Raw genomic sequence first — 26186 nt, forward strand, 5'->3', positions numbered from 1 at the left:
GTCACAGTTGAAGCCACAGCTACATCTCACCAAATCAATTAGAGCTGCTGTAGGTCCTGCATTATCATGCACGTGTTTACATCTAAGGCAGTTGCACTCCAACTGTAGTGGTTAAGTAGTTAGGGAAGTTGTTGTGTTAACTGTACCATAGTTAGTTAACTAGTTAAGAGAGTTACTCATAGTTGTATATAAATCCCTCTATATTGAAAGATATTTTAGTAAGTTGAATAAGATTCATTTTCTCATTACTAGTTCACATTTAATATTGGAAAGTATAACAATCTTCTGTTTTCGTTCACGGTGGACAAACTATATTTATATTTTTCAAGTAGTCAATTATATATATATATATATTTTTTATTTGATTGTGGTTGAACTTTTTTTTACTTATCATCATTGTAAATTTATATTTTTTATAAACTGTTAATCCGTTTGAACTGTCAAAGTCAAAACTACCATTATTTGCCAATCGAATCATCAATTTTTGATATAAAAAAAATAAAAAAATAACAATTTCTAATGATAAATTTGTCAATCCACCATCCGCTGTGCAATTTTTATTCTCTCACTAAATTGCACCAACTCACACTACGCACACTCTTAACTATCATGCCAGTTTTGCTTTCAAAAACTATTAAAGATAAAGAATATAGTCATCTATGGGCTGCCTATGACCATAGTTCTAAAAAATGGCCGATACGCTACGTATCGGTCGATTCATATCAGAAAAATAGGGCATCGCGACGGATACAAGTCGAGATACCACTGAGATCAAAAATCGCAGGAGAATCGGCCGAGTCCCGGTACGTATCGGTCTATAACCGTTACATAAATCATTACACAAACCGTGATGGGCCGATACTCACTGGTTCGAAGCAGTACGAGAGAGAAAAAGTTGAAAAACTTGTGAAATGATTTTTAAAATTTCACCGCCGCGACACCGGATTTCCGATATGCACCGACTGATACTATCGATACTGATACTCCGTAATTGATACCGTTGCATTACCCGATACTGTGACTTAGAACCATGCCTACGACAACAAAGAGAAATGATGATGTGATGCATGTATATAATCTTTACATGAAAATAATAAATACAGAAAAGAGAGTATAGAAAAGAAATCTTTAGTTTCCCAAGTCCAATAAACTTTTGTTTATTACTTTTTAATAATCGATTAGATTTGAACTAAAACATCCGCTCCACAATAGAAAGCCCAAGATACATTTCAATTTCAACAAATACACAAAGGCTGACCCAAAAAAATTATAAAAACCAAAAAATAATAAAAATGAAAAAGAAATTCAACAAGTACAATTAGTATTCATCTCCTCCTTAGCCCATTTTGGTTGATTTTTATTGTAGATTTTCCCATTCCAACCCCTTCATAATCAGTATCATCATCACCATCTTCCTCTTCATCGTTTTTCAACAGTTGTACCACTTTCTTTTTCCCCTCTACACCATCCTTTAACCACTCCACCACTTGCAACATACTCGGCCTGTTATCAGGATTGCTATCCGTACATCTCATGGCGATCATAATCACTGTTTTTAATTGTGCTCGATCATACTTACCATTCAACCTCCGGTCAGCAATATGTTCAAATGCACCTTTGTTAACATATGGGGTAGCCCATTGCACAATGTCACGCTTCACACCTCCTGCAAGTTTCTCTATAGGTTTTTTAGCACTAATTATCTCGAGGAGTAAAATTCCAAAACTATAAACATCGCAGCTTTCTGACACCTTCCCCCACATGGCATACTCGGGTGCTAAGTACCCCAGTGTTCCCTTCACTCTTGTGGTCAAATGAGTCACTCCGTCTGGAATTAGCTTTGCGAACCCGAAATCAGCAACTTTTGCTTGAAATTCTGAGTCTAGAAGGACATTACTTGCCTTTATGTCTCTGTGAATTATATGAGGATTTGTCTCATGGTGCAAGTACCTTTACAATGAAAAATGTATATATATATTAGTTAGAGGTTTCTATTTATTCCTAGATAAATTCTACTTTACTTTTTCTTTTCTTTTCTTTTTTTAAAATAAATTTCATGTGGATTCTCACATCATTGAAGGTGAAAAAAATGGTGAAATTCATCCACTGACATATCATTCTAATGCCTTCTTATTTGATTGATTAAAATAGCATGACCTCATTTAAAATAGTAGAGTCAAATCAGAAACAGATGAACTTATGTCTCAAGTAGTAAACAAAATCAGATTATTTGTTGGCTTTTCCGGAGTATTTAATTCAATTATTTTCATCTTTAGTAATAAAATTTTAAAAACTATATCAATTTCTTAATTTTAATGTCCTTTGAAAAAATCTATTAAAGACGCAAATAAATCAATTTTTATCAGTAAAAAGTTGACTTATTCTGGATATTACTGGATTTCACTAAACACAACAAATTCAAATAAAAGTTAACATCATAAACTAAAACTAAAGGAAGCCTTAAGTAAGACGGGTAGATTCATGAACCAGTCGTTGTCCTATTGGCCAAAACTAATTTAACAAAGGAAATTGAAACATCATGAAAAGGTCATCAAGGCCATAGTAATGTACAAAATTCTTAGAATATCCATGTATAGAATAATTGGTATTTAAAATAATAATAAAAAAAAAACTAGAGAGAATTGTTTTGATTTCAATGGTTGAACCAAGAGTTTTAAATAAAGCATATTGGATTAGCCAAAATTAATTTAACAAATGAAATTAAAACATCATGAAAAGGTCGAGGTCATAGTAATGTACAAAAGTCTTAGAATATTCATGTATAGATTATAGCATAGGGATGGGTGTGTCTCTTGTTCTAATCTAGACTTGAGATGTGCTATTTGGGTTTGTGGGAATAACAATCTCGTTTCGATATTTCAAATCATTAATTTTTTTAAATCTTTTGTATATATCATCCATAAAAAATTAGACCAATTCAATAATCTGCCTCTTCATTTTGTTATTTTTTTAAGACAAATATAACAAAATGAAGAGGTTTCGAAAATCAACTCGATCTAATTTCTTTTATAAATTATATATATAGAGGATTCTAAAAAAATGAACATTTCAAATTATCAAAACAAAACAGTAGTGGGTCCCAAAAGCTCAGACAACACCTCTTTAATTCGAATTAAGACCGAAGAGAAATCCATCCCTATAGAGTAATTGGTATCTTAAAAAAAGAATTATTAGAGAGAAATATTTTTTTATTTTTTTATTTTTTTATTTTTATTTTTTTTTTTTGTTTTGAATGGTTGAACCAAGAGTATTAAATGATGCAAATATTGGAAATACTTACGCAAGTCCCTCAGCAGATCCAATGGCAATGGTCATTCGACGTGGCCAATCTAACAAACAATCAGCAGCTAGCTGACCATGGAGATGCGTGATCAAACTGTGGTTAGGCATATAATCATAGACAATAAGCCTCTCTTCACCACCAGCATAGAAACCTCTCAATCCCAACAAATTCTTGTGTCTAACCCTCCCAAGTACCTCCACTTCCACTGCAAACTCCATTTCTGCCTTTCCACTCATTGCCTTCAGCCTTTTCACTGCTATCTGCATCATCCAATTAAGCTTTTTCAATAAACAAAAAGATTATTGTTATACATCACTTTTTTTTTCTTTTTTGTCGATTATATATCATAGAATTGTGTATTACAAAGTATTATTTGATTTTATTGTTTTAAAAAATATATTTAGAAATAATAAATCAATCATAAATATTCATGTAAGAATTAATACAAAAAGGTGACATATACTCGTTTGGTAATATTTATTTTAATGATTTATTTATTTATATTTATAAAAACATTGAAAATTCTAAACATTACTCTTTCGATGTTTAACTTCGTTTTAAAAAAATTATAACAATTTAAAAAATTTATTGAATTCTCAGAACAAAAATCAAGAAAAATGTTTTCGTTCATTCTTCCTCTCCACCTATGACCATTGTTGGCTACCCCTACCTCCAACCTTGCCTTGGCAATCACCTCCAGCCAATTCTCCCTCTCCAACTATGACATCGTTGGCTACCCGAACCTCCAACCTTCACTTGGCAATCACCTCCAGACACTAGTACACCTTCCCCGACCGGCAACTTCCTATACTTGTCAACGACCACCTTTGATTTCATACTCCCGCAGACAATCACCATCGCCATCCCTTCTCACTTGTTTTTTAAACAAATTTTGAAACACACATATGTATTAATTTTGTTTTATTTTTTTACTAGAACTAAAACTAAATACATTTAATATTTTTATAAACAATTACAATAAAAATAAACTCTACTAAACGGAAATAAAATTCCTCTGAACATAAGCTTACTTTGATTATACATATATATATATATATATTTCTACCATATTGTGTTTAGATCACAAATATATAAAGAGAAAATAAATTCAGAGAGAAAGAAGAATGAAATGAAAATGAAAAAGGAGGGACAAGATTGCCTCAGCGCCTTTACTTGTTCGACCCCAATAAACGCTTCCAAAACCTCCCTCGCCAATCTTGTTATCAATGTGGAAGCTGTTTGTTGCATGCAGCAGCTCCTTCAGACTGTACATTTCCCATGGGTAATCCCTACCCTTCATTTCCCTTTAAACCAACAACATCAACAACAATAAAAACAAAATTACATATATATCTATTTACGCTGTGTTTGGATCACAGATTTGAGTGAAATTTATAGAGAGAAATGAATTGAGTAAAATGAAAAAAGAAAATCAATTTCATATGCTTTTTTCATCTTGTTTTTCTTTGACCTTCACTAATCTCTCCCAAAAGTTTTGATCCAACCACAGTCTAAGACTGTTTGAATCCAGGATTTTTTAAAAAAATTTGAGGAGGAAAAGGGTAAAAAGAAGAAAAAAAATCATTTTCATACACTTTTTTCAGATTTTTTATTTTTCCTTCACAAATCTCTGTCTAAATCTGTAATCCAAATTAAAGATTCAACTTGAATTTGTGGAGGGAAAGAAAAGAGAGGAGAAGAAAAATAGCTTCAATTTCGTTTAATTTTCCCTTTCTTCTTTCCTTTTCTTTCACAAATTCTTTATCAAATCATTGATACAAACATAGTCTTAAAGTCAAACATGAATCGAAATAGCTAAAAAAAAAAAAGTACCTGATCTTTGGTTTTTCTGGACAGAAGCAACCAAAGCATTTCCAGAAGTGCATTTTTTTGCAGTGGAAGAAAGAGGTGGGAAAGAGGGAGGAAGAAGATGTATAAACAAGAAGATGGCAAAATTTTCTGATATTACAAAGTAGGAAAAGTTGGAGTCCTATTATGTGAAGACAAAGAGGCAGCCTAAGATGTCTATGGACATTTTTGGAGTGTTCTTGTGATGATGGAGTTGTGAATGCAATTTGCTGCTTATTAGGAGGCTAATCTTCTTGCTGATGTAACCTGTTTTGTAGTTTTTTCCAGTCCTATTCTCCATTTGTAATGTCACATTACTATTATTATTATTATTAGAAAAAAAAAAAAAAAAAAAGGATTAGTTATACTTTTCATTCTTATAATTTAATTCAAATTTCACTTTAATTTCAATCATTTCAAATTAAATAATTTCCTCCTTACACTCTAAGTCCAATTTTAATTTAGTCATTCTTGATAAGAATGCAGCTCAGCTAGTGCAAGAAGAAGACGAAGTCAGTTGCAGCACTACATCAAGCCTTAGCAAACAAAATCAAGCCTAACTATCATAACTAACTTCTAACTTCTAACTTAATACTGTTAAATAAGTTAGTAATCACTACAACATTTTCTTAGTTTAGTGACATTTGAAAGTGACACAAAACTATTCTTCTAATGACATTTTTTGGTCTTGTGGTATTTTGAACAAGTGCCACTTCTATCGGTGCCACGATAGACACGAGTGCCACGATAGATACTTGCAAGTGCCACTGCACCATCATGGCTGAAAACTTTCAATGACATTTTGATGTCATGGTAGATATTATTTGTGGCACTATCAAGCGCCATTAAAAAAAGAGTTAGTGACACTTGTAAGTGTCATTACACTATCAAGATTAAAACCTTTCAGTGACACTTTAATGTCATGGTAGGCACTATTCGTGACGCTATCAAGTACCATTCATGACGATAATTCATTGTAGAACAATTTGATCCGCTCTTGCGGAGACTTGAACCGCCAACCTTCTGCACCATAAACCTTATATACCACACTCTTCCCACTACACCTCTATAGCACCACATGATTACATATGCAACATATATTATTTATATAGTACATACATCCATATTAATATAAAAATATATGTATAAACATAATTATTTTATTGAACGTAATTTATGTAAAATAAACTATTTACTACCAAAATAAAAAAAAAAGACCACTTTTGGCGACTAAAAAACCAATTCTATACTTTTAGCTACTAATTATTTTTTAGTTGCTAAAAAACTTAACTTTTATCGACCAAAATCGGATTTGGTCACCGAAGATGCACTTTCAGCTACCAAAATTTTGGTCACCAAAAAATTTTATTCTTGCCTTAGGATTTTAGTTCTCCCGCGCTAAAAATGACCACTTTTGGCGACTAAACTTATTTTTTAGTCGCCAATTGTAGACTTTTGGTTACTAAAATTTTTTTTTGCACCAAAAAACTTTACTTTTGGCTGCTAGAATTTTTTTAGTCGGTAAAACTCATATAATCAGCGACCAAACTTATTTTTAGTCGCCAATTGTAGACTTTTGGCTACTAAATTTTTTTAGTCGCCAAAAAGCTTACTTTGGGCTACCGAAAATTTTTTACTCATTAAAACCCATATAATCAACGACCAAACTTAGTTTTAGTCGCCAATTGTAGACTTTTGGTTACTAAAATTGTTTAGTCGCCAAAAAGCTTTACTTTTGGCAACTAATGCTGTTTTGGTCACTGAAAGCTATATTTTCAGCGACCAAATTTTTTTGGTAAGGAAATTTAGTCGCCGAATATGCTTTTTCCTGTAGTGTATATTGAGTTTAATTCATTTATTTTTAATCATTTACTGCATTTTAAAAATTTAGAAAATATATTGGCATTTTTTGTTTTTTAAAAAATGTCATTATAAACTTGGAAAGTTTTTGGCGTAGTGGCATTTCTCAAAATACTATAAAATATTTGTTTATGACACTTTTCACATAAGTGCCATAAAAAGTAATTTGCACCTACCTAGTGTCCTGACATTTTTAAAAAAATGCCATTGCAACTAAAGTTTAGTGGCATCTGTTGGTAAATGTCACAAACATAATTTTTTATGTCATTATTTTATAAAATATCATAAAATTGATGTGACATTTCTTTATTGAAATGCCACTAGAGCCTTATATGTTTTGTGGTTCTGTGGCATTTTTCTAAAACGTTTAATGCCAATTTTTATTTTTGTGGCATTTTCTAAAAACATGCTACTAGTATAGTGTCACTAAAGTTTAAATTTGTTATAGTGACATTTTTGTTGTAGTGAAGTGACACTTTTTTTAATTGAAATGCCACTAGAGCCTTGTATGTTTGTGGCTCTATGACATTTTTCTAAAAAATGCCACAAATATTCTTTTTGTGACATTTTTTAAGAACATGCCACTAGTATGGTGTCACTAAGATATGTTTTTTGTTGTAGTGTTGTGACACTTGTTCATTGAAATGTCACTAGAGCCTTTTATGTTTGTCGTTTTGTGGCATTTTTCAAAAACGTGCCACTAAATATCATTTTTGTGGCATTTTCTAAAAATATGCCACTAGTGTAGTGCCACTAAAGTATGTTTTTGTTGTAGTTTTGTGACACTTATTCATTGAAATGTCACTAGAGCCTTTTATGTTTGTCGTTTTGTGGCATTTTTCAAAAATGTGCCACTAAATATCATTTTTTGTGGCATTTTCTAAAAATATGCCACTAGTGTAGTGCCACTAAAGTATGTTTTTGTTGTAGTGAATGTAACCTCTCTTAGTTAGGTTAATAGTTAGGTTAACTGTAGTTGAGTTAACTGTTGTAACAAACTTCTGTATAAAGTGTAATAGTTGAAAATGAATAAACAAGCTGAATAGATTCAAAATATTCTTTATGGTATTAGAGCCTATCGAATGCTCTAGCGAGCACGAAGGTCCTTCCATGGCTTCCATGGATTCTTGATTTCAAGTTCCTTCAAATCTAAAACTTTTGGTCTCAAATCTCAGTGCATTTGTCACCGTAAAGCTTGATATTAACAAATTCATTATATGGAAAAATCAACTCTTCAATATTCTTCGTGCCACTAGACTGCTTGGATATGTAGATGGATCTGTTGTTCCTCCTTCCAAAATGATCACAGACAAAGTAGGTTTGAGTGCTCTGAATCCTACATTCACTCATTGGCACACTGTTGATGCTCATCTCCTAAGTTGTATCACTGCAACTCTTTCCACTTCCATTTTTACTTCTGTATGACATTGTAAAACTAGTTTTGAGGTTTGGTATAATCTTGAGAAGCGATTCACCTCTCTTTCAAGATTATACCAAACCTCAAAACTAGTTTTACAATGACATACAGAAGTAAAAATAGAAGTGGAAAGAGTTGCAGTTATATACCTCTCTTTCAAGATCACATATTCATCAGCTTAAGAATAAGCTTTGTAACATCACCAAAACTTCTTCATCAATGGAGGAATATCTTGCACAAATCAAGGATATCGCTGATCAATTGGCTTTGGCTGGATCTACCGTTGATGATGAGGATCTAGTTCTCTTGACTCTCAATGGTCTGCCAACAGAATACAGTGCATTCAACACTAAAATTAGAGCTAAAACAGATCCAATTTCAATGGATGTGCTGTCTTTACTTCTCTGTTCTGAGGCTATTCATATTGAAAGTGCTTCTAAAGTTTCTTCTAATTCACACATGGTCTACTCTGCTTCCAATACTGCTTCATCACAGTCTCGGAATTCTGGTTCTCGAAATACTTATCGAAGCAATTTTCACAGAGGAGATCGCACTGATTCAAGAGGTGGCAGATTTCCTTATTGTGGCCGCAGAGGTGGACGATCAAATTCTACTTTTGTTATATGTCAGATTTGTGGCAAGAATAATCATATTACTCTCAACTGTTGGTACCGTATGGATTCTTCTCTTCAGCCATCTGGTTCGTCAAAGCCTCTTCATTATTCATCCGATGGATCAAGTAGAGCCTATGTCGCTTCTGCACCAAATCCTTCTGAGAACTAGTATTTGGATTATGCTGCCACCAGTCATATCACACATGATCTTCAGAACTTACATGTCTATCATCCCTAGGAAGGTCATGATCAAGTAATGGTTGGTGATGGTGTCTCTCTTCCCATTCAGCACAAGGGTAATGGTCTTCTCCCTACTCCATTTTCCTCTTTCCAGCTTCATATTGTTCTTCATGTTCCTCAAATTTCAGCCAATTTGATTTCAGTTCATCAACTGGTTAATGATAATAATTGTACTATAACATTTGATGCTGATCATTTCATTATTCAGGACAAGACAAGTAAGGATGTCTTGTACAAAGGTGTTTCCTCTCAAGGCCTCTATCTTCTTCCAGCTACTCTTCCTTCATCTCTTCCTCGTCAAGCGTGCTTCAGAACTACTACTACTTCTTCTCCTGACATATGGCACTCTAGGCGAGGCCATCCATCCACTTACAAATTTCGAGTTCTTTGTAATAAATTTCAGCTGTCTATACCTAGTAATAAAACTTTTGTTGTATGCTCACCCTGTTGTGTTGCAAAGAGTCACAGGCTGCCTTTTAGCCTCTCTACTACTGCTGTTAATCAACCATTTGCTTTGGTTCACAGTGATGTATGGGGACCTTTTACAGTTCCTTCTTCTCCCTCTACTTACAGATTTTATGTCTTGTTTGTTGATGAATATAGCAAGTTTACATGGATATTTCCTTTGCATTATAAAAGTGAGGTCTTTTCCAAATTTATGGAGTTTAAGGCCTTCGTGAAAAATCAATTTGAGGTTTCTCTTAAAATTTTGCGCACTGATAATGGTTCTGAATTTCTTAGCACTGCATTTCAAAATTTTCTCAAGAAGTTTGGTATTGACCATCAATTAGCCTATCTTTATACTCCAGCCCAAAATGGTGTTGTCGAGCGCAAGCATCGCTATGTTGTGGAAACTGCTATTGCTCTTGTACATCAGTCTTCTATTCCATTCACCTATTGGTTTGAAGCAATTGCTACCTCTGTTTTTCTTATGAATTGCATGCCTAGTTCCAAGTTACAAGATCTTACACCTTTTGAAAAATTATTTCATAAATGTCCTGATTTTTCTTTCCTTCGTGTTTTTGGCTGTCATTGCAATCCTTGGTTGCGTCCTTATTCTGCTAATAAACTTCAGCCGAGGTTTGCTCCCTATGTTTTCTTGGGCTATGTTCCTGCTACTAAGGAGTATAGGTGTCTAGACCCATTTTCCAACAACATATACATTTCTCGCCATGTCACTTTCGATGAGCACATTTTTCCTTTTTCTTCTTGGTCATCTTCTCATTCTCTGTCTTCTTCTTCCTTACAGTCTTTCTTTTGGCTTGTTTCTGTTTCTCCTGACAGGTTTGTCTCTTCATCCCTGGCTGTCTCTCGCTCTGTGTTTAGTTCTCGGTCTCCTGCTCAGTTAGCCTCTGTTCCACATATTGCTCATACTCATGTTATAGCTCGGTCTATTTCTGCTACTCCTGTTATATCTCCTACACCTGTTGGTCCTGTCCTATCATCTTTTGTCTCTGATAGCTCTGTTCGACCTGCTTCTCTCCCTACTTTGTCTTTAGCTACTATTCCAGTTACCTCTTTATGTGTTGATTTGTCTTCTTATTCTCTTCCTATTTCTCCTGTTCCTCCTCTTAACTCTACTTCTACAAATATTCATCCTATGACTACACATTCCAAAGCTGCCTCTCTTGCTGCTCCTCTTTCTTTTGCTGCAGTTTCTTCTTATCTTCTTGAGCCTCCTACTTTTAAGGCTGCTTCTCTTTCTTCTGCTTGGTCCTTAGTTTCTCAGCAGCAACGTACTTGGTCCTTAGTTTCTCTTCCTCCTAGCGAACAATCTATTGGATATAAGTGGGTCTATCGGCTTAAAATGAATTCAGATGGTTCTGTGGCTAGGCATAAGGCGCGTTTGTTGTTAAGGGTTATCTACAAGAGGAGGGTTTGGATTATCATGAGACCTTCAGTGCCATTGCTAAGCAGCCTACCATTCGAATTTTGCTTTGCTTGGCTTTACATTTTCAGTGGCCCAGTAAACAAATAGATATTTCTAATACCTTCCTTCATGGAGTTTTAGATGAAAAAGTGTACATGACCCAACCTCAGGGTTATGTTGATCCTCAGAATCCTCAGTTGGTTTGCAAATTACACAAGGCCTTGTACGGTCTTAAGCAAGCGCCAAGGGCGTGGTATTCTACTTTCTCCAGGTTTCTTCTCTCCAATGGATTTGTGACTAGTTCTTCTGAGTCTTCTCTTTCCATTCAACATACCTCTGCTACTCTCATTGTTCTTCTCATCTATGTTGATGACATTCTATTAACAGGAAATAATCCCTCTCATATTGCTGCTCTTATTACCTCCATGCACGCTTCTTTTTTCATGAAGGAGTTAGGGGATATTAACTATTTTTTGGGAATTTCAATTGCCCATTCTCCTGCAGGGTACTTCTTGTCTCAATCTAAGTATGCTTTTGACATTCTTGGTAAAGCTGGCATGACCAACTACAAACCTTGTGATGCTCCTATGTCTGTAAAACCCTCTTGTACTACTTCTTCTTCGGTTCCTTTTTCTCAGCATCTCTCTATCGGAGTCTTGTGGGGGCTTTGCAATATCTTACCATTACAAGGCCTGACATTGCTTTTGCTGTCAATCATGCTTGCTAGGCCATGTAGTCTCCTTCAGAGGCTGATTTTGCTGTTGTTAAGCACCTTCTTAGGTATTTGAAGGGTCTCTCTCTCAAGGATTGCAGTTTACTTTTGGTCATCTTGATCTTTTTGCCTTTTCTAATTTGGATTAGGCCGGCAGTATAGTTGATCATAGGTCTACTACGGGTTATTGTGTGTTTTTGGGACCCAATCTTATCTCTTGGTCTGCTAAAAAGCAACCCACCGTCTCGTGTTCACCTACTGAAGCTGAGTATCGTACTTTAGCCCAGGCGGCTGTTGAGCTTAGTTGGCTTCGAATTCTTTTATCTGATCTCAAGGTTCCTTCTTGCTGTCGCAATTTATAGTGTGACAATTTGTCTGCTATCTCTCTCAGTTCCAATCCGGTGTTTCATGCTCGATCTAAGCATATTGCTGTCCGGCATATTTCTTCTTTTGATCAGCTGACTGATCTCTTTACTAAGCCTTTACCTGTGTCTCGTTTTCAATTTCTTCTGTTCAAGCTCCTGCCGTCGTCCCCTCCTCTGAGCTTGTAGAGGCATGATAAGAATACAACTCAGCTAGTGCAAGAAGAAGATGAAGTCAGTTGTGCAGCACTACGTCAAGCCTCAGCAAACAAGATCAAGCCTCAACTATCATAACTAACTTCTAACTGATTACTATTAAAGAAGTTAGTAATGTAACCTCTCTTAGATAGGTTAATAGTTAGGTTAACTGCAGTTGAGTTAACTGTTGTAACAAGCTTCTGTATAAAGTGTAATAGTTGAGAATGAATAAACAAGTTGAATAAATTCAAAATATTCTTTAATTCTGTCCAAAATTTTGTTAAATTCTTTTTACATGTCACCTTAGAAAATTGACAATTGTAGTAAAATTGTTAATTTTAATTTCAAATTTGGACAAAAAGACTAAATTAAAATTGAAATTAAAGTGTAAGGAAAAAATTGTTCAATTTGCTATTATAGTGACTAAAGTGAAATTTAGATCAAATTATATGGGTGAAAAGTGTAATTAACCCAAAAGAAAATGTTATTCCACTAGAATTTTCATACATAATTATTTACCAGAATAATTTATTAATGAAATTTTTTATATTAAGAAGTGTCTTGATGGTTTTTTGTTTTAAATCGGTAGGACCTAAAATCTATATGTATGCCTAGGGAAGGAAAAATACTTCGATCTATCGGGTCCCTGACTCCCCCGACCCTAATGGGATGGATTTGAAGGTGGTTGAATAGGATAGGGAGAGTATTTGAGAAAAACTTTAACAATAAGAAAAACTTTTGAAAAACCCAATTGGATTTGAGTCGGGGCGGGAGAGTATTTTTTTTTACTCGAACCTTACCTGACTCGCAAATATAGTAACAAATAAATAATTATATTAAATATATAATATATTTTTGCTTTTTTATAATATATATATATATATATAATATCTGTACAATGTACTATTAAGTTTTTATTATATTATATATATAATACGATTTTAATGTATGTACAATATATAATATCTTTCTTTAATTATAAATATTATTGTTTAGTTTTAATTATTGAGTTCTAATATTATTGTTAAATTTCTTATTATGTTCTAATATTGCGTTGCAGATCGGGCATGATCGGGGATGGGGGTTACATTTGCAGGTTTAGATGGGGATGGGGGAGAGTTTCATGAGGGACATGATGGGTCGGGTCGAGTCGGGTCGGGCCGGGGGGAAGCGGCGGAAATGAGGGTAGGGTGGGGTGGGGTGGGGTGGGGTGGGGGGGACCAACCCATACCATATTCGTTGCCATCCCTATGTATGCCATTGCTCTTAAAAAAATAATAATAATATTCAATTGTGGGATTATAATCTTGATTGATGTATGCAAAAAAGTGTATTGAAATTTGAAAAAGCTTATGAAAATATGTGAAAAATGTATTGAGATTCTAATTCTTTTAGTATTATTCCTACCTTAATGACAATCCATAAGTTTGTCTTTATCATACGATATAACCCTTATTATTATTATTATTTTTATTTTTTTTTGTCATGATTAAGTCTTGATGGTCATTCTCAAACCTTGTTTAATTTATATTGTTATATGGTCAATGTAACAATTAATATCGATTATATTAATTATGTAGTTGTCATCATTTGTTTCAATTTTTAGCTTATGGAAAGTGACTTCTTTGTCCTGTTGAATTGGCTCAATAACCTGCTATTGAATTTGGTAAGTCCAACACTCAGGGAGTGAGTGAAATACAGTAAATATATGTACTCAATAAAATATTTAAAATTTGAAATATAATCAGATTTTGTACTAAATTTAAATTTATGTTTCAAAATATTATTTTTGAAAATATAACGTGGGGAGTTTATTACTATCACATTATGTCAAAGCCTAACTTTATTCTCCAACTTGGTCCTCAATTTACATAATATTTTAGGCATTCCTATAGATTATTAAAAACACAATTAATATGAAAAGAAATAGTAATTATATTCTAGTTTGACATAGAATACTTGTACTCTCCTCTTTAAAAGCACAATTAACAGTTATGCTACGTAGCTCAAAATTTTCGAGCTCGAATTTGGCCCGAAATCAAAATGACGTCGTTTCGTTGTTTTGATTTTTTATTTTTCTTTCAATTACTGGCAGAAGAAAAATTAAAAAAGAAGAAGAAAGAAGAAGAAGAAAGAAGAGGCTAGAGGAGAGGAGAAATAGAGAGTTAGAGGAGAAACAAAGCATTCATCAACACAACAACAACACATTCATCAACCACACAACATCATACATTCAACAACACATCATAATTTTTGTCGAATCTGGAAAAAAAAAATTCAATCATACATTCATCAACAACAACAACAACGAACAATCACAAAAAAAAAAAAAATAGATTGTCGAATCTGGAAAAAAAAAAAAAAAATCCAACAACACAACATCATTATCAACAATAACAATCATCAACAAATCATCAACATCTTCATCTTCAGATTCATCTTCAAATCCTGATCCAGATCCACTAAAAAAAAAAAAGTAGAGAGAATAGAAGCGAGAGACCGACCGGCAGATTCAGCGCCATCACCGTCTGCTGTGTGTGTATACACAGATCTGTGTATACACACACAGATCGACCTTCTCTTCCTCCTCCTCCTCCATCATCGTCTTCTTCTCTGCCAGGCGATCGACCCTCTCTCTCTCTCTCTCTCTCTCTCTCCATCCCCTCTCTTCTCTTTCTCTCTTTCTCTTTCTCTTTCTGTTCCTCTTCCTCTTCCTCTCTCTTCTCTCTGCTCTCTCTCTTTGTTTTCTGACATAAGGAGGAAAAAAGAAAAAAAGAAAAAAAAAGAAATAGTCGTTTTGGACAGTCGGGGGATTCAGAGGAGAAAGATTCGAGCTACGAAGGATTATTCCACAATTAATATGAATACTTGTACTCTCCTCTTTCCCCCTCCTTGGATATTAATTGTTTATTTTATTTCATTTTTTTTTTATTTTGTGAGCTAATCATTATTCCATAATACTATAAATGAGAGTTTTTTTTTTTAATTTGAAAAAAGAAGAAAAACTGGCTCATATTCTGTGGGGAAAAAAATATTCTTCTACTTTTTCTTGGTTAGGGGAGCGATAGGAGAAGAGGATCACGAGACTCAAACTTCAGTTTAGGTCACCCCTAGAAATCTTTATCTTTTCCATTGGACCATCAGCGCTTAATGTATTCAATTGATATTTTTTTTATTCGAACCCTAACCTCTACGGTTTCATTTTCAAAATGGTTTTTTTATTAAAAAAAAATTAAAAACTAGATTGGTGAAATAAATGAAAAAAAAAAATATATGTGAAAAAATTAAAAGTAGTTAACTATTTTTTGGAGTGTGTAGACACCCCATTTTTGACCGACCTTAAGACTCAGACGTCACCAACTGAGCGCTTGGTGATGTTGCATATTGTGCTCGTTCTGAGGTTGCGGAGTCTCGGCAGTGAACCTTGCCCCAGGACTTCGGGGCTCTTTTGTGCTTTGCCTCGGTTTGCGAACCAGGTCCTGTTTTCTCTTCCCGAAGGGAGGGAGAGGTCTCGTAGACCATCTTTCAGTGGCCGTAGGCTACGTTTCGTGGTCGTAGGCCATTTTTCCCGTTTAGAGCCTAGTTTCCGATTTTTAGAGTCGTCGGCCGTGTGCCTCAGTTCGGGACCGCTTAACTACCTCCGTTTGCTCCGGTTTTTGGCACACATCTTGTTTCCTCCCTTTAAAGGGACACTGTGGCCCGGGAGACCACCTTCGTGGTCATACGCCACTTCTAATGCCTAACAGCCTGTTTTCGGGGCCCCAGACTGCGCGTTTTGGCCCCCGAACTTTCGTTTTGCATCCGTCTTGGTCCATTTTTGGTAAGGACCCTATTTTCATTGCTGGGGAGGTGATAGTATGGTGGGAGGCCACCTTTTCCCCTTGGAAACCAGTTTTCTCTTTTTCTCTCTCCTAAAGCCGATTTTTCTAATAGAAAGTTGGTTTTTCTCACTTTTGAGCCACAATTTTTGGCTTTTCACCATTGTGTTGTGCTCATCTGGGAGGCCACCAATATGGGTAGGCCGACCAGTAATTCTTCTTGACCCTTTTGAACCTTGCTAAAAAGATGATTTTTCTCTCTCTTGGGTCACATTTTCTAGTTTTCCACCATACAGCAGTGTTGCACTCATCTGGGAGGCCACCTTTCTGGGGTGGCCGGCCAACATTTCTCTTTGAACCTTTTTACCCCTGGTGGCCGGCCGGCTACTTGAACTGGTCGGCCTGCTTCTTGCTTTTTGCTCTCTCTGAATGCAATCCAGCTGTGCCAACTGGGAGGCATTTGGACCATCTTCCATACACGGAGGATATTTGAGGCTTCCAGGAGAAGCTTTAGAGCCTCTCCTCTATAAAGGAGAGGCTTTTCTTCATTTGCAAGGGTTCAACAATTTTTGCTAAGGCATATACACTCCACCCTCTATAGCTCTCTTCTTCAAGCTCCAAACCCTAATATTCTCACACCATTTGCACTATACCTCATAGCCTACCACCTCCACCATCCTTTCAAGCATCTTGGAGCTGATTTTTACAGGTTGAAGAACTCCTTTCTTGGTCCAGAAGTTGTTGGAAATCTGCTCTTCAAGGGTGAGTCTCTATTTTCCCTTTTCTTGCATTATTTTGCTCCATTGATTAGCCTTGTTTGAAAGCTTTTCTGGACTTTGTCATAAACTTAAAAGTGTCTTATTTTGAGCTCCTCTTGAAGTTTGATTAAGGACACTTTTCTGTTTGAGGTCATATACCTCCTTGTTTGCTCTATCCCTCTTTGTAGGCTTATCTTGCTTCATATCTTAGTCCTACTTGTGAGCATTTTTGAGATTTTTCATAAACTGAAAAAAGTTTCCTTTTGAGCTTATAAACTTGTTTACTTAAGGTCACTTATCTATTTGGAGTCATCTTCCCCCTTTCATGCTTCATTTCCTCATGTTTTGAGCCTTGCATTTGAGCATTTGCATTGGCCTTGGTTTGGACTTTTAGCCACTGAAATCTAGTAGATTTTCAAAAGCTTAGATGTGTTTTTGAGCTTCAGAATCAGAGAGGGGTGACCCTCTCACCCCTTATTCTTTTTACTAGCATTGTTGGCTTTACAAAGGGCCCCTTACTTGCATGTTGTGAAGTCACTTTTTAGGCCCAATTTGGTGAGTTTCAAGGTCTTCCTTAGCTCTGTCCGAAGCCTCTTTGACCATACTTTATGTTTATAATGCATGTGTAGAACAATTCCATTCAAAGCCTCTCAAAGGGGCCTTTCATTGCGCACTTCCTTGACCAATTTCAGCGCCAATTTGGTGAGTTTTAAGGCTGTCATAATTGATTTCTAGAGTTTGTTTTGCCATGTTAAGTGTTCTTATTGTATGTGTTGAGTAACCCCTTGCATGGCCCTCCAAAGGAGCTCATCATTTTTGCATACATTGGATGCATTTCAGTGATTATTTGGGGTTTATTTGACATATCATGTTCTTATTTTTGGTTGGTTTGGTGACCTCTCTTATGCTTCATGTACATTGCATGTAAACCATGCTTACTAGCCTAGGTTGCGTGTTGTTTTAGCCCCTCATGTTAGCATATTTTGGCTATGCCGTAAACTGATAATGTGCTTATTTTGGACTGCCCTAGCTCTGTTTTTGGGTCTTGTGGTTGAATGATGTTAGTTTTGCATGTTTGTAGTTCAAGGTCCATGCTTAGCTTTGAGTTTTGAGATCCATTACATGCATATACCAAGATATTTTCATGCCTTGGGGTCATTTTTCATCAAATTTCAGAGCTTATACAAATGTCATGTTGCCATGTTTTCATCTCTTTAAATGCATTTGAGAGTCGGGCTTGTATGCCTCATTTACCGACCATTGAATGAGCTCCATTCCGTTGCATTCTGAGCCATCATTTTAGGCTATTTCCCCACTGTTTCAGACTTGCCTAGGATCTATTTGGGGTTGGTTTTTCCTTTGGTGCATTGCTTTGGGCACCTCTAGTGTAACGCACTTAACTAGTTTCGGTACCCGGGCCCCTAGCTTGCATTGTGTGCCATATTTGCATGTTTCGGGACCATATTTTATGCTGTTTTAGAGCTGTAATTTATGCTATTCCATGTCATGTTTCATCCTTGCCATGCTTTGGTAGAGTGGCATTCCATGCCTTAGGTTCGGTCCTTGGTATTCGTGCATGTGTGCACGCATTTCGGGTGTCTCATTTTCATCTAATGGCCACTGATGTGAGAGTGGCTGAGGTCCACTCATTTTGGTGTAAGTCCATCATGCATTGTTTATGCCATTTCGGTCCATAGCATTGCGTATGCTAGGTTGCATGTTAGAGCATTGTGTATGCCATGTTACATCGAGCATTGTGTATGTCATTTCATAGCATTACGTATGCTATTTTGTATGTTAGTCACATTGGGTATGCCCTCTCATTTGCATTGTGTTTGGGATAGGAGTTAGCCCAAGCACGGGAAACGAGGGACGTTTCGTACTCTGAGTGACAGAACATGTCTCAATTCCCGATCGCCGACAGTCCGGATTACCCATGATGGAGTTTAGGTCTTGCTATGTTTTCATATGCATTCATATCATATCGAGTCGTGCAATTCGACTCCTCAGCCATCGTGCATCGAGATACGTGATTGGTGGCATGAGGATTGAGGACTACACTCCTTGAAGAGTAGTCCTGCATACATATGTGAAAATACTTTGCGGTGCCCCTTTCTTGCTCTTTGTTGCAGCAAATCAGAAATCAACAACCTTCCAGAGCTTGGCATAGCGTTCCGGGATTAATTGCAAACAGAGGCGAATCGGGACATCGCAATGGATTTCCGCGCCAGGCAACTCAAGCATGCATCTTTCATCATTCGGAACAGAGCTGAGGCGGTCCATAAGCTTGCATGCTAACCTACTTGCTTTCCTAGTTAAATTGTTAATTAATTAGGGTTTTGTACTTATTCGGATTGTAATTATTATTCGGACTGTATTATTTATTCGAACCCTACAAGCGAGGGCAAAATTGTAATAAGTGTGCGTGCGTGTGATGTATGTCTTCCAACCCCACGTCTTTCTCCCTTTTATTTACCCGCTTATGATGGTTAGATTAGGGCATGTTTCAATTAGCACACTTATGCTTGCATGTTTGCATCATTCATCTGTATTGCATGCACTGGGCTCGGCGCACCATACTAACTGCATTGTATTTCAATTCCGAGTTGAATACTTGTTAGTTTTAACATTTCACATGTCATCCTTAGAATAGCCGAGCTTACTATAGTTGCATTTTACATGTGTTGCATTAAGCATTTCTGTATATTTAGGATCATGCATGATTTCTAATCAGCTTCTATTTTGGCTTGGAATACTCGGTAAGTTTTATGCTTTAGCATCCTTGCATGCGTGTGAGTGACTGACATGATAGCATGCTTACCATGATGCTATTTGCTTATGTGATATACCTGCCTGAATGCCTGTGGGTAAAGGTTGGGTTATTTAGATTGGAACAATTCATCGACTGTGAGTCTTTAAGCCCACTTGAGAGTGGCAAATCATCTTGTTTTCTAAGCCCACCCGAGGGTGGCAAAACCTGTATTTTAAGCCTACTTGCGAGTAGCAAACCATTTTCAAAACAAACTTGAGATGTGTTGTTTTAATTCAGGCGATCCGGTCTATATTTGTATGTTGTGCGCATCACATAGTAAATCTAGGCTAATAATCGGAATAAGAATATATAATGTTTTCAAAACTTGATATCATGGTTAGTAGAGGTCGATCTTTGATCGGGCAAACGAGGGTGCTCACGAAGTGACCTTTCCCAATCGTACCCAAGTTCCCGAACCAAGGCAACTTTGGTGATGACGGACACGTGGCCTTAGGCAATGAGTCAGGGTTTCCTAAATTTTCCAAAATAAAATATTTAGGTGGCGACTCTGTATCTGGCAAAGCAGTCCATGTTTGACACTTCTTTCAAAAAAATCTGTTTTCAAAAACGATTTGCCGGATTTGGATTCTTTGATGATTCATCGGTCTTGCATTGCACTCTGCGAGATTAGATACAGGACCGTGACTTTGAGTCCTGAACTGTGGTGAGCCCAAATGAACAGAACAAGACTCATCCTCCCGGGACGTTCGGGGACGTCTACAGAGTGAAAATAGTTTTTTTCGTGCTTATGTTTGTCAATTTTTTTATCAAATTTTAATTTTTTTTCTCAAAAACAAATTTTAGAAACGGAATGAAAGATTAATATTGGGTTTATATTTCTATACAACTCCATTGAATTTTTTGATTGGCATGTTCTAATTTTTAACGGCTTTAGACCAATACTTACGCCACGTTTGGTAAGTGATGATTTTAGTTAAAAAGTCAAAAAATTATTAAAAAAAATCAAAAAGTCAACAACTTATATCAAAAAATCAAATATTCTCTTTTTTCTTTACTTTTTGCCAATCTTTTCGTAAAAATCCAAAAAGTCATTCTAAACATATTAGTTTTGTTTACATCATATTTTAACCAAAAAGTCAAAAAATTGCTAAAAAAGTATGTTCCCAAACGAGGCCTTATTTTGGTCCGAAGATCCGAAAGCATTTTTTTGGTTCTTTATAAATGGTTAATGCAATTTGATTAGTAAGGAACAACTAATATCATTTTAAAAATAAAAATGTTAGAATAGCCAGACATGGTCCATAATATACAACGATGAAAAAAGAGCAATGTTAAGAATTTTTAAAAAATTATTAAAAATTTTACACAATATTTACATAGGTGTGAAACTCACCCCACATGGGATCTGCAACCACGTAAATATTGTGTATAATTTTTGATAGCTTTTTTGAAATCTCTAACATTTTTGATGAAAAAATGATGAAGCATAGTTGAAATTTTTTTTGGTTGATTTTTAAATTTATTTATTTTTGTACAACGGTATAGTTAATAATTATGAGAAATATTACATCACATTAAACAATGAAAGTTCAACAATATACCAAGCCCAACGACTAGTTTTTCTAACCATACAATGTTAGAGAAATTCATTCTAAATTCTTCAGTTGGTAGTCTTCGGGTCTTTAAAACTTGACGACGATCTTGTCAATGAAAAAAAAAAAATTAGTGCTTCAAGTCGCGTTATTTAATCGTTTTCTTAAAGACAATATTTGCACCCACCAATATTTGTGCAGGGGGTTACAGCAAATTAGCCTCCAAGATACAGTAAAACCTGATCTGAGGATCAAGTTTACCGACGTCTACACTGACGACAGTAGATCAGAATATTCTTGATATAATCAAGAAAACCAAGATATTAATAATCAAGTCTACAAAATTTGATTACCAGTAAGAAAAATAAAAATTTACTTAAGAAACTCTTGATCGAAAACTATAAATCAAGAGAAAGACAGAGAGAGAATTATAGGAATGCTTTCAGGATTTTGGATGGATTGAAATAGCTGATTTCGTAGCCTTTATAGGCCTTGATGCATCTGATTGAATGATTATGTCCTTTGATCGCATCCGATCAGATCTGACCATTGGATCATTGATCTATGATGCAAATCAATCTCACACCGAATAGATGCCTTGATTGATCACACCTAATCATGATCGGGTGCCATCTCAACCGTACGATCGCGCATATCTTCAATCAACGGCTATGATCAAACCCCTTTAAATCGGACACGCAACTGTTCAATGGGTTCGTTAACTCATTAACAATGGGCGCCACATCACTACCACGCGAAGCTGACTGTATTCTACGTCGTCCATGCCACGTCGGATCCACATCATTGCTCCAACCTGTCCGATGCAAAATAGACGCTATATTACTGCCACGCGAAGCTGATTGTATTCCACGTCATCCATGCCACGTCGGATTCACATCATTGCTCCAACCTGCCCGATACACAATAAAAAATAGAAAAGCACCCTGATGGCACCTTACGCCGATGCATTCGTGCTAAGTGTGCCATTAAACACCACACAGATCACGTTTGTGGATCGTGCGAAGCACCATCCTTGTGGTGTGAGTGCATGCACACTAGTATCCATTTCATAATTCCATATTTAAAGGAATATTTCATATAACATTTTATTAAATGCTCCATATTTTCCTCTATTTCCAATGTAGGACAAAAGTCCCCAAACTTATTTCAAACTTTTAAAAGAAAAACAAGGAAGATTTCCAAAACACTTAGAAACTAAATTATAAATTTTGAAAATCATTTTGAAAATTTCCCAACATATACTTGAATCCACAACCTCATACTATAAAAAGACTTGTTTAATGCAATTTATTTTAGATTAAAATTTGATAAATCAATAAATAAAAGCTTAAAATACTATTATTTGATCTTTTAGATAATCATTTTTTAAGTTTATTGAAATTATTTTTAACTATTAAAATGTAGTAGAACCAACACCAAACAAGTCTAATACAAACTCCATAAATAAAATAACTATAAGCAACTCAAATAAATTGTATCCAATGATACCAAACTCAAATAAATTGGAGAATGCAGCACTGAGCCAGAGTCGATTCCTGGGGGGGGGGGGGCAATGTGATCTCTGCTGAGAGCTTGCCCTGTACTTCGCTCGACAACTGTCCTTAAGCTATGGCGTGTAGTTGAGCTCCATTGATACCTTGGTGATAGATCCCCTCTTATGGATTAGGTTAAATCTGACTGGCAACCGGCTTCCCCGGGGGCAGGGCCCGCGAAAGTTATGATGACACCACAGAACTTCCTTTTTCTGTTGTTCAAAAACAAAATAATAATAATAATAATACCAAAGTAATACTACACAACTAGGCCGAAGGCCCTGATTGACATATGGGCTTCATTCACAAAGCTTAATGTGAAATCAATTAGAATAATAATTCTAAGCCAACCGAATGACTATTTTTTGTCGTTTCTTGTGGGATAGATTGAGATAATTAAATTCTTCTTGGCTTCAAAAAAAATGCATGGGTAAGCCAACGGGGTTAACAAAATCAATATGATTATTTTTAATTACTCATCAATTGATTTTTTTAAGTTTTGGATCAATATTTCTTAAAGTCACAAACTGCTGACCCACCTTGTGGTCTAAATTATCCCTTGGTTTGGACAAACTGTTAGGACAAATTGAGACTTTATTCTGGTTCAGTTCAAAAGGTGGAGAGATCTGCTCGACTTTGAACTCGATATTGCCCGATCCTCTTGTCCATGCCTGAGTTCAAATTTTACTCAAAGAATTAGGAGTTCAATTATTTACACACAAAAAATTAGGAGTTAAAAAAGGGTCCTATGATATTGAGATCTTAACATGAAAAGACTTGAGGGACCTATAGGACTCACCACTGGTCTGTTTTTGATTATTCGAACTATTTATTTTGTAAAATTCTTAATGTATATTATTCATGAAAAAAATTAGTTCAATCAAATAATTATAATTTTTTATTTTATTTTATGGCATTTGCCTCCAAAAAACGAATGATAAATATATTTTTGAAATAAATTATTCAGTTTTTTTATATTTACAGACAGATGCAATAAAATAAAAATGTTATGATTATTAGATTGACCTAAATTTTTTCATTAATGATATACATATTGAGAGTCCTATAAATGAGTAGTTCGACTCATCAAAACGAGACTGGTAATAAGTCTTACGGGTCTCTCAAGTTCTCTTATATTGAAATCTCAAGAAAAATAGTTTGAGTTATATGTACCAAACAGTAGAATATATTACATTGCAATATTATTTAATCCAAACAACAAAAAAATAATCTATAATTTATAATATTTCATATTTATATATTAACATTATAATCCGGGCCGTTTGGGTTATGAAAATCTCAAGGCCTATCCGAATTTAATTTTATTCGGACAAGTTTTAGTTCATACCTTGATCAAATTTAAAATTACATATACAACTCAAGTTCTAAAATTTTTTAGACTGAATTAGAATTGCTTAGGTTAGGTCACTCAAATAGCATTAAAAGAACTCTGAAACACTTGATTGTTTTTATAAAGGGAATGATATATATGAAGGAAATGAAAAACGAGAGAGGAACATTGTCCAATAGGCTCAACAGTTTTGGGCCCAAGACATATAGTTGCATGTTGGTTGGCACCCTAATGAATGTTTCTTAACGCAACATAGTATTAGTCCATTCCTAGTGCAAATAAGTTATGAATAGAAATTAAATTAAAAATAAAAGTTAACAAATAACACAAATAAACGCATAAGATTTTACATTATTTATTAGCGGGATTCATTTTTAAAAAATATTATCATGCTCATATATATTAGGTCTCTTATTTTGTGAGAGATTTATGTGTTTCTAGATTTGTTTTTTTTTTTTTAATTTTTTTTATTGCTTTGCAAAATTAAACTGTTTGAAACATCCAACGAAAGAATTCCACTTTCACTACATGTTGAAATTAAGGGTTCATGGATTAGATTAATCTGATTTAAAGTAAATCAAGAATTGAACCGGTCCTTATAGTTTAAGAAAAATTAGAGTTGTAACTAAACCGTTAAACTTATATAAACAGAGTAAACCAAACCATAGAAACCGGTTTGGGTTTATTCAGTTGTATAGTCCTAAAAATTTTATACAACAAAAAATATTATGTATTTTTTTTATAATAGTAAACAAACCAACTACAATTAGTGTAATTAAATTGGTTAGAGTTTGTGAAATATTATGATCAAGACTGGTGTTCAAATCTTACTAGTAATTTTTATATTCTTATTTTATCATACAAAAATATTAAAAGATAATCAACAAATTTGTAACCAAAACTTTAGAATTAAAAACCGAAACCAAAAAATCAGAATCAAAACTAATAAAAATTGAACCGAATCAATAATTTAAATCGAATTAAATCGGTTTAAGAGTTCAATCGATTTTTGTGACACACCTAATGGAAATAACCTCCTGGGAGTCCTAGTGCTTATACATAACAATACAATTCAAAAATACAATATCTAATAATTTACATTGGAGTGCATTGTCAATAACGCCATCACATGTTTGAGTTTGGTTCTTTTCAAACCTGAGTTTTGTCTTCTATGATGTTGGTCCAATGAAAGTGTTTTAACTCATAGCAAAACTTGAATTAAGGCTTCCGAGTATACCAATTATAACTTGAAATATTTATGAGTTTTTAAATGATTCATTGATTTTGTCTTATCCAACAATGACTTAAAAAAATAGACAAATTACAAGATAGTCTCTCTCTAATTTGTTTTAAACGTCAGTTTAATAAATGTTATTTGGATAAATTACATTTACTTCTTTTGAGATTTAAAAAAAAAAAAGATGACTAGTCTCACATTTTTGATATAATTATACCGATCTTTTTTCAAGTTTTAATTTACATAATAGTTATACCTATTTTTATCATTAATTTTTTAGTTGTATGAATAAAATAAAAATTATATTATTATTTATTTTCTACTAAAATGTATATATTTTTTTAGTATCTACTCATCATTTTTTTTAATTTCGGTCACTTTAATCTTATTAAATGAAGTTAGTGTAATTATCAAAAATGTAAACCTGGCCAGTGTAACTATGTCAAAAATATAAAACTGTATTTTTCTCAAATCTCAAGTAAAGTGAGCATAATTTACTCATGCAGTTTTAATTGTAATAATTTTACACTTGATTTTGTATTTTGTATCAAATTAATTCAATTGATAAATATCGTCAACATATTCCACAGAAAATCGTCACATTTCTTTTTGTCCACATTCTACATGACTAAAATGGTACCAACAAAGTTATCGTACCAGAAAATTGGCCTAGAATTGT

At 34.6% G+C, this 26186-nt stretch overlaps 1 protein-coding gene across 1 annotated transcript; it reads right to left on the minus strand.

Moving 5' to 3' along the window:
• Positions 1-1132: 1132 nt before the first annotated feature.
• Positions 1133-5421, minus strand: LOC114314738 (PTI1-like tyrosine-protein kinase At3g15890). The gene is made up of 4 exons (XM_028261190.2): positions 5138-5421; positions 4464-4608; positions 3302-3564; positions 1133-1950 (listed from the first exon to the last, which is right to left on the minus strand). Exons 1-4 carry the CDS (start codon positions 5188-5190, stop codon positions 1326-1328), a joined length of 1086 nt encoding a protein of 361 aa, XP_028116991.2. The 5' UTR covers positions 5191-5421; the 3' UTR covers positions 1133-1325.
• Positions 5422-26186: the final 20765 nt, after the last annotated feature.

Source organism: Camellia sinensis, chromosome 8 (assembly GCF_055761805.1).
Source record: "Camellia sinensis isolate YWXY chromosome 8, ASM5576180v1, whole genome shotgun sequence".
Lineage (NCBI taxonomy): Eukaryota > Viridiplantae > Streptophyta > Magnoliopsida > Ericales > Theaceae > Camellia > Camellia sinensis.

Bases quoted from the DNA above. Each gene is read 5' to 3' on its own strand.
- LOC114314738 (XM_028261190.2), bottom strand. From the start codon at position 5,190: ATGCACTTCTGGAAATGCTTTGGTTGCTTCTGTCCAGAAAAACCAAAG. The intron at 4,609-5,137 runs GTACTTTTTTTT...GTTGGTTTAAAG, and splicing joins CCAGAAAAACCAAAGATCAG to GGAAATGAAGGGTAGGGATT. The intron at 3,565-4,463 runs GCAATCTTGTCC...TGGATGATGCAG, and splicing joins GAACAAGTAAAGGCGCTGAG to ATAGCAGTGAAAAGGCTGAA.